This window comes from Orbicella franksi, chromosome 4, assembly GCF_964199315.1.
Source record: "Orbicella franksi chromosome 4, jaOrbFran1.1, whole genome shotgun sequence".
NCBI classification, from domain to species: Eukaryota; Metazoa; Cnidaria; class Anthozoa; order Scleractinia; family Merulinidae; genus Orbicella; species Orbicella franksi.
The window spans coordinates 23,664,801-23,677,300 of NC_138148.1; the positions used below are offsets into that span (position 1 = coordinate 23,664,801).

General features: G+C 37.9%; 1 protein-coding gene across 1 annotated transcript in view; it reads left to right on the forward strand.

Moving 5' to 3' along the window:
* Window positions 1-12,500, forward strand: part of LOC145485067 (uncharacterized) — a 22,643-nt gene that overhangs the window by 8,984 nt on the left and 1,159 nt on the right. Inside the window, exon 2 of the mRNA XM_081463719.1 lies at window positions 11,179-11,304. Coding sequence (XP_081319845.1) covers window positions 11,179-11,304 — 126 coding nt within the window. The remainder of the gene's footprint in view (window positions 1-11,178; window positions 11,305-12,500) is intronic.

The window sequence follows — 12,500 nt, forward strand, 5'->3', positions numbered from 1 at the left end:
TGCGAGGCAATCATCAGGCGACTGCCAAAAAAAACGGTTCCATTCAAAGATATTTGAAAATACATAGAGGATATTACACGGTGGCTCGAAGATATGAATTTTATGTTCTCGTGGCAAGAACAATATCTCACTCGTTCGCTTCGCTCACTCGTGAGATATTGTTCTTGCCACGAGAACATAAAATTCATATCTTCGAGCCAACGTGTAATGTTCTTTTTATTATATGGAGAAACCAATTCATCAAAAGCAAAAGGCGGGAATCGTGACGTCATTGAACGATACGACACTCACAAAGGTGACATACGGAAAATACGCCACTCGGGTCCCGGATGAAGTGGCGTATAGAATCTACGAGTGGTTTAGTTCCCAGTAAAACACTCTTCTCCATATAGTAAAGAACAATACAATTACATACTAGATGTGTTGTGTGTCACATGGCGTGTCACGCATAAGATGAAAAATTTCTCCCACAAACACAAATTACATCTCTTGGTAAAATTCGAATAAAACCTAGCCTGTTTAACTATACGCCACTTGATGTCATACTTAATGTTCTGATCTTTCAGGCTCCATATGTATTTACTTAGTTCAGTGGTGTGTTTGTACCGCTCATTTCGAAAAGAACATATGTGATTACGATATCTTAATTTGAATGTAGTGTCACAGAGTCCAGTGTATGTCTCTTTCATGGTTGGTGTGATGACTTCAGCCTGGTAAATTACGCTTTCCATGCTACAATTTCCATCCATGGGACACATGGTAGATTTCCGGCAGTTGCAATTTTTCGTTTGGTCATTAATACGTGTGGATTTGTTAATTTTAGCTTTGTTATGGTTAGATATGATTGTTCTGATGTTACCCATGCAGCTGTAGCTTAATTTGAGTGTGTTATGGTTAAAAATTTTATGAAGTGGGTTAGATTTGGGGAAGTGCTTATCAATAGGACTGGGTCTAGCTTTCGGCGAGGTCGGACGTCTTCTGAAGCGCTCCGCCTTCAAAGCAAATGTAATCCTCCTAGGGAGCCCGAGAGCTGAGAAAATGGCAGATGAACAACAAGCAACCAAGGAAAGCTCCACTCGCAAAAGAAGAAAACGAAGTAAAGGTTCGCAAACTGATAATGAGGACAGCGAGATAGAATATTGCCACAGCTGTACAAACATGGCGGAATCACTCGCCGAGATTAACAGCAAACTTGACAAGGCCTTAACCTGCATCGGAGAAATGGAAGTACTCAAACAAAAACAAGAAAACCTGGAGAAAAAGAACAAGGAGCTAGAAGATAGCCTGAGTTTTGCCCATACTTCAATTGAAGGGCTACAAAAGAAGCTGGCTACTCAAGAACTTGCCATCAACAAGCTAAACAAAAGTGTGATCTCATTAACAAAACAAGCTAACGAAGAAAAGCAACGAGCCATCAAGCTTGAAAGTCACAGTCGGCGAAATAATCTCAATTTCTTCAATCTACCTGAGCAAAAGAATGAATCGGCAGAAAAATCTGAAAAAATCTTGAAAAAGTTCATGGAGGAAAACCTCAAAATAAGCAAAGAAGATGCAAGCGAGATCTATTTGGAGCGCGTTCACCGCGTCGGAAAACCAGCTAATTCCTCAGATGAAAAACCTAGACCACTTATTGCAAAATTTTCCTTTTACAAAGACAAGGAGTTTGTCTTATCTCGAGCAAAATATCTTAAAGGAACTTATTTCGCTGTGGCATGCAATTTCCCGAAAGAAATCGTCGACAAGAGAAAAGCACTTGTCCCGATTCTTAAAGACGCAAAGAAGAGAGGTCAAGACGCAAAACTCATCTTCGACAAACTGTACATCAATGGACAAGTATACACTCCAACTGAATCGCTATAGTCCTTCCAACGGAGCTAACGTAAGATATTTTTTTTTTCTCTTCTCTTGTTTCTCTGGGTTCCTTGCTCAGCTAAGCCCAGTTTAAAGGTTAGTTTGTAGATCTCGCTAATGTTTGCCTACAGAGGTCTAGTTAAATACCGAGCAGCATGTGCTCTCTTCATGTTATGTTTAGTCCCCACGTTCGAGTCACCCCGTTTATATAGTTTAACTTTAATTTCGCATTTTATTTCATTGTTTATAGTGTGTTTGCCGTGTTTGTTGACAGTTCAAAATCGCTATTTAGCATCTTTCTCAATGAATCACATAGAATCTGTGCTGCAAAAAACCCATGACTGTTCCTTTTAGACTCTCCTTTTGTTCTTTGAATGTAAGAGGTTTAAATCAAGCTAGAAAGAGGCGGCGGGTGTTCAGATGGCTTCATAACCAAAAATTCGACGTCGCTTTTTTACAAGAAACCTATTCATCCAAAAGTGTTGAAGAAATATGGAAAGCTGAATGGGGAGGGAAAATTTATTATAGCCACGGTACCACGCATTCAAAAGGTGTGATGGTATTGTTCAAGCCAAATTTAGATTTTGAAATCGAAAGCGCCATCGCTGACAAGAAAGGTCGGTATCTGTTGCTAAAAACCAACATGTTTGAATCGTCCTTCTTGCTAAGCAATATTTACGCGCCAAATGACATTACCGCTCAGACAGCGTTTTTTCGTAACCTCGACAACATTCTTTTACCGTATGCAGATTCACAAATCATCTTGGGAGGCGACTTGAATTGCTCATTAGCACCTATAGATAAAACAGGTGGAGCTCCGGTTCAAAAGAAACAAAAAGTCATTGATGAGATTGAAGGCTTAGTCGGACGATTCAAACTTCAAGACATTTGGAGAGATCAACATCCCAACAAAAAACAATACACATGGCGCGATAATTCCTTGAAAGTGCAATGTCGTTTGGATTACTGGCTTGTTTCGAAAGAATTGCCGTCTGCCATTGATATAAACATCATCAACCCCACAATATCCGATCACAGCGCTATCGCTTTTACTTTACAATCCAAAGAATATGCTAAACGGGGACCCGGGTTTTGGAAAATTAACAACTCGTTGTTAAAAGACGCAAACTTCATTAATGAGCTCAAAAGCAAAATACCCGAATACAAAAATAAACACAGCTATCTCGCTGACAAAGGCCTGTACTGGGACATGCTCAAAATGGAGATAAGAGGATTTTGCGTCCAATATTCAAAAAGGAAAAATAGAATAAAAAGACATAAGGAACGCGACCTTCAAAAAGAAATTGACGACATGATGACCTTACTGCAATCAAATAGATCAAAAGAAAACATTGCGAAGCTTTACCAATTAAGAGCCCAACTCAACCAGATTGCTGAATATAAAACTGAAGGAGCAATGATTAGAAGTAGAATACGTTGGCATGAACAAGTGGAGAAAAACACCAAATACTTTTTAAATCTCGAAAAAAGGAGGTTCACAAAAACACATATAACTAGACTTAAAACGGACGAAGAAAGGGAAACTACCTGTGAAAATGAGATTTTAGAAATGCAAAGAGCATTTTATGAAAATTTGTATGCAAAGGCCCCCTGCAATAGTGACACACATAATGCCTTCCTACAAGACCCTAACCTGGTTAAGTTAGAAGAGCACGACCTGCATGAGCTTGAACAGCTTTTATCTAAAAGCGAGTGTTTCAATGTCCTCAAACAGTGTGCCAAAAACAAATGCCCAGGCAGTGATGGCCTCTCGGTTGAGTTTTATTTGCACTTCTGGCATCTACTCGGCGAAGAAATGGTAGAAAGTTTTAATTACGCCCATAAATTAGGAAAACTAAATATCACTCAAAGACAAGGTATAATAAAGGTCATACCAAAAAAACGAAAGAACCGGCTGTATTTAGAAAATTGGAGACCATTAACGTTACTTAATGTTGATTATGAAATAGCAACAAAATCAATAGCTCACAGAATCGCTAAAGTCCTTCCCAAATTAATAAATGAAGACCAAACTGGCTACGTCAAGGGCCGCTACATAGGACAGAATATTAGACTCATCAATGACATCATGAAGATAACTGAGCTGGAAAACATTCCTGGCATGGCGATTTTTATTGACTTTAAAAAAGCCTTCGACACCGTTGACTGGAACTTCCTTTTTAAGACCTTGGAGGCTTTAAATTTCGGCCCTCAGTTACAACAGTGGATTCGAACCTTTTACGCTGACTGTTCAAGCTGTGTAACAAATAATGGTTACGCCTCCGCTTTCTTTAATCTACAAAGAGGTGTTCGCCAAGGGTGCCCACTTTCTGGCTCCCTGTTTGTGCTCTGCGCCGAAATTCTTGCTAACGCAATAAGGTCTAATGCAGGTATCCAAGGAATCAATATTTACGGAAAAGAATTCAAAATTTCACAATACGCAGACGATACCACTGTTTTTGTCTCCGATAGTATATCTGCCCAAAATTTATTCCAACTGCTCAATGCCTTTCAAAACTGCTCAGGTCTCGAAGTAAACAAAAGTAAAACAGAGGGCATGTGGCTGGGCGCAAACAAAAACAACTTGGAGGAACCTCTAGACATAACATGGCCAAAAGATCCCATACTTGCGCTCGGTATACACTTCTCCTATGATGAAGAGGCTGCCTTTCAAAAGAACTTTGAACAGAAATTGTCTTCAATGACTTCCCTACTTAACCTGTGGTACCCTAGGAACTTAACTCTACATGGCCGTATTGTCATCCTAAAAGCACTAGCCCTTTCCAAACTTATTTATAACACCGCTGTCCTCCCTGTTACATCTAATTTCATTCAAAATGTTAATAAAGTTATATCCCAATTCGTATGGCGCAAGAAAACCCCAAAGATAAAGCGAACCACAATGATTGGACCGAGAGCAAAAGGAGGTCTTGGATTTTGATGCAATAAACAACGCTCTTAAAGCGACCTGGATCCGAAGACTTGATAACGGTTACCCTTCCGTGAGCTGGACGCATATCCCTGTTACCATGCTAGAAAAATGTGGTGGCAAATTTCTCCTTAAGTGCAATTTTGATCTCAAAAATCTCAATGTAAGAATTCCTCTCAAATTTTACGAGAAAGCCTTGTTGGCTTGGCAGTCAATCAATTTGTTTACTCCGTCCTCAGAAGAGGAAATACTTGATGAAATTCTTTGGAACAATAGATTCATCAGGATTGGTAACTACTCAGTGTACTACAAAGAATGGCATGAAGCGGGTGTAGAAAAAATTAGAGATATCTGCTCTCACTTTGCTCTTAAAACTAACTTTCTAACCTATTACGGTTTATGCCAAGCAATTCCATCTAACTGGATTAAAACTTTGAAAGGCAAATTACAGCCGCATTCGAAGGAACCTACAAACATGGATAGAATTCCCCTTGAGAAGCTCTCTTGCAAACTTGCTACTAACTACCTTGTTGAAAAGAAGTTCGTTTCTGCCACCACCGAAAAAAGTCTGAAAAGAGCTAATTTGAACGACCAGCAAATTTATCAAACGTACATGATGCCTTTCAAGGCCACTAAAGATATTCAACTCTCGATGTTTCAGTTCAAGATTGTACACCATATTTTACCCACCAATGCTGCATTACATAAATTCGGTATTAAAGAGCACGACCGCTGTCATTTATGTGCTGAAAAGCAAACAATTACACATCTCTTCGTAACTTGCCCCAACGTCCAGCTGTTTTGGACAGAGTTTACTGATTGGTGGTACAGAAAAAACAATACTGTAATCACGCTCTCTGAAGCACAAATACTTTACGGCATCACAGACACCGTGCCTCTGTGTCTCGGTCTAAACCTCTGTACAATAATTGCAAAATATTATATTTACACCGTTTCAAAAAATGAGGAAGATTATTTCTTAGACGCTTTCTTGGCTATCCTTAAAAACAAAATAGAAATAGAAACTAGCAGAGCAAAGGTGCAAGTTAAACTGTAAATATAGCTAAATATACTGTAAATTGTCGCTTTTTTGTCATTTTTTTTTTTTTTTTTTTGCAGTTTTCACTAGTTCTAGTAACCGTAGTAAAAGTTTGTAGTAATTGTCCGCGATTAAAAAGTAGTGTAACGTAAGCGGTTTAAATAATACTGTTGTTCCGTCAAGCATTGTAATTAGAGCAAGTTGTAATTAGCGTAAGTAGCTGTATTGTTGTAGTTTTATACGTAGTTTTTTGTAATTAATAATGTAAGTATGCGTGCTGTAAAAAATAGATAATTAATAATAATTTAAAAAAAAAAAAAAAGTGCTTATCAATAAGTGAAAGGAAGCATTTACCGACGTTTGTTTCCATGTTCTTGCTGTATGGTGGATTGAACCACAGGATGTTTTGTTGTCTGTTTATTCGTGGGCAAGGTGTCTGGTTCGGTGTGGCATTGAATGATAGGTTGTAGTTGTGTCCGCTTTTGTTAAGCGCTCCTTGATAGACGCCCTTCGCGTTATCGAAGCATTCTTTATCAGAGGATATTTCGGAGAGCCTCTTGTTAATGGATTTGGGGATATTTTTCAGAATGGGTGGTGGTTGGATTTTCTGTGCACGTGTAGAGAGATGTTGCCTTCTTTTGTGTAAGGATAGTGCTTTCCACTTTGGAGGTCAAGCGTGACGTCTAGGAAATTGACCTTGGTGGTATTTGCTTTGACTGTGATCTAAGTTGTGGTCACGGAAAACCTTGCACATGCCCTTTGTAATCCTCTCCACTTCCTGTGGATTCCCCTTGAGGGCTGCCAATCCATCATCGCGGTATAAGCCGATGTTTTGGCCATACTTCTTTGTAAGGAGGGACAAAAGGTAGCATCCAACCAATTCACATGTTTCTGCCCCGTCGAAGGACCCCATGGTGACATCGAAAAGGTTGTTTGCAGATCTCTTCTCCCATGGGAAATTTTCGCTGAATAGCAGAGATTGTTTTGCTTGCAGAATAATTTTCACGCTCATGACTGGTGATTCGACAGTACTTAGTGGCAAAGTCGAGCACATTGGAAAGCAACTTCTCAGTTATAGAAGGGTAGAACTCACAGACGTCAAAACATATGAACGATAGTGAGCTCTTGTTTTCCAAACTGTTAAACCACTTAAGAACGCTGGAGGTGTTTTTCCACTGGTTTATTTTCGTGCCGTTGATGATAGAGGTGTTAATTTCATCCAGAATGTGTTTGCTTATTACACCGATTTCAGACTTCGATGGGCTTATTAGACGACACATTGGATGGTCTTGAAAATTGGGCTTGTGATCCTTCAACGTGATAAATGCTTCTTTCTTAGCTAATTTTTCAATGCGATCATCTAACTTGAGTCGTTCAGCTATGCAGGCAGACTGCGCGTCTATTTCTCTTACAAGTTCATCATTTGATTTTCTGTAGGTCTTAGTGACGTTCTCTTTAATCAGTTTGTCGTACGAGGAAGGGTTCATTGCATAGAAGTTTGTGGTCTTGTCTGCTGGAATGAGGAGGGTGTCTGGCCTCTTGATCGTGCTCTTGATATGGCTGTTTAATTCGTGTTGGAAACTGCATTTAGTGTCATTGAACTTGATGTTCTGGATAAGATTGATCATGTCGTCTTCAAAAGGTATCAATTCATTGATTTGCGGCAGTGATGTTCTCGATTTGAAGCCATATGACTCGTTTGCTGTTGGTTCTGTTTTGTTTAAGAAATGATAAGCTTTCCATCGCATTCGACGTATAAAATTTTCTGTCTTCTCATACATTGGACTCTGTGACACTACATTCAAATTAAGATATCGTAATCACATATGTTCTTTTCGAAATGAGCGGTACAAACACACCACTGAACTAAGTAAATACATATGGAGCCTGAAAGATCAGAACATTAAGTATGACATCAAGTAGCATATAGTTAAACAGGCTAGGTCTTATTCGAATGTTACCAAGAGATGTAATTTGTGTTTGTGGGAGAAATTTTTCATCTTATGTAAACCGGAAATGTCAACTCTGAACAGCAGAAATGAGCTTGCATTGTGTTGCAGACATGCTAGGAAATTCTTGCTGAAAAATGTTATCATCTAATTAGCGATTAAGATCCCGCGTGACGCGCCACGTGACACGCAACATATCTAGTATGTAATTGTATTGTTCTGTATTTTCAAATATCTTTGAATGTACCCGTTTTTTCTGGCAGTCGCCTGATGATAGCCTCGCATGAGGCATGAAACTCGGAGTAGCGATTAAATGACCATATAACCTAGCTCTTGAGTTTTTACTGTTATATGTATATATATGTATATATGTATATATGTGTATATGTGTATATGTGTATATGTGTATATGTGTATATGTGTATATATGTATATATGTATATATGTATATATATGTATATATCGTTACACATGTTGCTAAAAATGTAATAGGTTTCAATAATTGATACAAAATACAAGGTGTACTAGACTAACCAAGAAGCAGAAAAAGAAAAAGGAAAAAAATTTAAACACACAAGTGTTTTATTACCTAACATTGTTTGTCACATTCTTTTTGACTCGATCCTGATAGGAAATCCAGCAATTTCAGTTTCTAATGGACACAAACCTTGTACCAGAATAACTTTAAGTATATTACAGTCCATTTGCACGCGCAAGCCTTTAAATGCAAAAATGACCGTACCTGCTAAACTGAATTACGAGCCTTTGTGTTACTGTGGACATCCAAACTGACTGGACATTATCAATCAGGAGTTAATGGGCTAACAAAGTGTGTGAGGCTTTTTCAATATTTCTATTGTTTGCTTAGAAAATCCCTTTTAAAGTTGGACTAAAGAAAATTTTCTGACTGCTGTTACTCAATGAGACATCACAGGAAAAATATTTCAATTTTTGCAAAAGCCTCACACACTTTGGAGCGCTAATATCTGACAAAGATTTTTGCCAAGTTTCGTTAAAATCCAATAAATCTACATACCCTATTAATTCATTTGAATAGAGTTAATTCAAGCAAAAATAAACCTTGAGTTTTCGGCCTCGAAAGAAATTCACAGTTTTCGCACCTCACTGAAGCAGTTGTCAACGTGGTGATTACGCCAACCAATGAAACGCAGCTTTGAACTCCCCAGCGGGCTACAGTAGCACTTCCCGGGAATGAATGTGCAATGTTTACATTTGCAGTATATCTTTATAGAATTTATATTTTGCATCGGGAGTAGCAAAGTCTGCTGTGAAACATTCAGCAGGTTATAAACCGAATCAGCAGATAAATGGTAAAGAAGGAAAAATGGAAAAAGAGGAATGATAGTGGAATAGCCTTGAACAGGCCTACTTGGCAAGCTGAGTTGAGTGCAGATGTTAAACACATTTTTTTAAAAAAACTAAACGCGTAATTCATCAGCCTGTTTGTTTTACTAGAATATGAAAAAACACACTTCAAAGCAGAGGAAAGGAGCATTTGGAGAAGCTGCCTTGTCAGATATCAGCGATTAAATTCTCCGATAATTCCACGGTAATTGACTTCTGTGCCAGAACAAGCTAGAGCAGGGCATCGACGAAACATTCGCTTGTGATTGGCGCTTGCATTCAAATGTGCGAACGCGAAGACCGTGCAAAATCACGTAGACGAAAACGATCAACAAAAGCAAAGATTTCTGTGGAGAAATTGCAAGATGTAAGGGGTAAACAAAAGAAGCAAAATACGACTCTGGATGAGATCAGTTGCCGCGAAAATTGTTTCTGCTCAACTCAAGGGTTGAGACTTTTTAATTGGCTTATCACAGTTTGAGGTTTATTGACTCATTTTAAACATTTATGTTTGTGTGGATGACTTGTTCACGTTTTAAGTTTTTAAAATATTTTTTGGGAAAATTCAGATGAAGTAGAAGTCTTGAATTTGGTGTAAAAAAATAAATTTGGACAAAATAGGCCCTTGAAGGTCTACAGTAACCTTAAAAGAGTTGCACAGAAATTTCCAATGCAATGTAAATAATCTCAGTAAAAAGTTTTAGTCCACTTGTTACTCGAACTTTTGGTGGATTCCATAACACCCAAGCTAGTCTATAACTATAACTGAACTGAACAACTTTAATCTGCATTTAATAATGGCGACAAGATAACACTGAAACATCAAGTTATAGCATTTATTTTTCTTTTAAAATGATTTCTTTGTAACCAAGTATCTTTTGGGATTTGAGGGACAAAAGAAACTTTAAAATTTTGTCCTGAAATCCTGAGCTGGAGACATGTTAGAATATTGATATATCGAGCGTGGCCTATTACCTCCCCGTTTTGTTGAACACATCCATTTACACGAACAGGAAACATTTTTTGACCAAAAGATTAAGTGTACAGAGCACGTTCTTAGTAAATGATTCTTCATAATATGTCCTTGAATCTCCTAAACCCTAATAAATTTGAGACTTGTCATATTGCCAAATGGCGATCGACATAAACAATGGCTTAACTCTCCAGAAACACTTTCTTGCTGTTCATGCATACTCACATGCCAGTTCAGAATCGTAACAACGAACTAAAGTACTGATAGGTACTTTCACACCATATCAAATTGGGGAAAAAGCACAATGTTTGCCAAAAACCAGCACCTTCTTGAATAATCCAATATGGCGGACAGAGCTTCAAAGAGCGTGGTAAATGTATGCATGCACAAATGTGACACCAAAACGGAGAAATGGAGCCTATTTTATAACTCATGTGCCATACTGTGCATGAGTGAAAAGGTGAATGAAACACAAGTATCAAAAACTGTGTTCAGCCACCTTAATCCAGTAGGTTCTTACATGCAGATTTTACTGTACCCTAATTGCTGACAAGTTATTTCTCCCACAGGTAGCCCAAGCTCGCAAATGAGTGTCCCTCGTACATACATTAATTAGCTCTTCAGGTTATGCAACAGTTGAAATACAAGGGTTTGTATGGGAAAAAAGGTTTCATTTTTAAGCCTAAAAAATTCAAAGGAGTATGAATAAAAATAAACCTACCTTGCTTTAAGTGTGTTTCCTTGGTTCCCGTGAGGTTTCTGGGCCAATTTATGGTCATTTGGGTGGTTTTTGGCTTCACTGCTTAGTCATATAATTATATTCTTTCCCTGCTTTTATTATTTCATGTTATGTTGGTATTTTTTCAGCTTAAGAATTATATTTTGACTGTTGCATAACCTGAGAACTAATTTGTATGTACAACGGGTGCTCATTTGCGAGCTTATATCTGAGCTGCACTGTGCAAATAAACATAATTTATTATTTTGAAATGCAAATTAAAAAGGAGTCAAGTTAGGCTAAATGTATAATATAATTACTGGACTAATGTACTTTTTATTGTACTTTTATCAGATAGGGGTGTTGGCCTTCATTAATGGTGGTGAGGAGGGAAAAGCTCTGTACAATGCCTTTGTCACTGGTAGAGTTTGCTATGAAGTTTATAAAAGACTGTCAGTTTCCCAAGCTGACGTCCTAAGGGTAAGTTTTATATATACAAATTATCAACATTTATCTACATGTATGCATGCTTAGGATTTGTCACTTTTCATCTCACCCCAGGGAGCATGAATTTACAGCAGCTTAGTTGAGCTGCATGAATACATACAAAATTAATGTAAATACAGAATTGAAAGAAAAATCATTAATCAAGTTTCCTGGTGTCTCAACTCTCTCACACCAACTTGCAATAAACAGATTTAAGGGCCCATTAACTGATTTATGCGCGCGCTCGCGCGCGTTGCTAAGAAGGTGAAATTCCACTTCCGGTTACTTACGTCAGCGTAAGCGCGGAAAATAAAAATAACTCAATAACTTCCAAATTCGCTCACATTTTAGATGTTTTTCTTTGTGTTTCATAAAATGCAAAGTAAAAAAAGTACAAGTAAAGACAAAATAAGAGAAAGACAGAAAAACAAGAGCAATAGAAGGAGAAAACCAACTCCGTGTGGCTTTGTTTGATCTTACCGAAGTGTGCTGGTAGTGTAAATTGCGCACGCGCTGATAGGGTAACTTCCAATATATATCGGGCGCACTTCCGGTTTCTTTAAATGCTTAAGGAAACGCGGTTTTTCTTTAAATCCAGCCTTTTTTGACGGATTTCGATTAAAGCCAACGTTGGAAACATAGCTATGCATTCATTTTTCAAAATCGGGCTTTTTTCAGAAAATTACGGTTTTTTTAATATTTTGAAATTCTCTCAAAATCTGACCTTTTAGAAATGAAACAAAATCTATGCATAGCGTAATGAGGATTTAAATTAAAATATTAAATCAATGAAAAAAATTCCGATAACGTAATTTGTCTGGGAGCCTTTCCGTTTTTTCAGTATTAGTCACATGACCATGGGCGTGGCATGATGACGTCATCACTAGTGTTGCTGATCATGAAAAAGTTAAAACACATGAAATAACTCTGAAGTAACTAAAAATGACGAGGTTATATGAGAATAAATTTTCCCTAGCAACGGCTCAAAAAGATCGGTAAATGGGCCCTTAAAGTGGAATCCAATTTTTTGAACCCCCAAGGAGAACCAAAATTGGTTAGAAAAACTGAGTGGTTCAAGAAATCAGGGGTTGTCTGACTGAGTGAAGGGAAATGACTTTTAATCTTAGTTAACAGGAGATTATTTAAAAAAATCAAGATGCTGAGAAACTGGGATTCCACTGTAGTTTCTT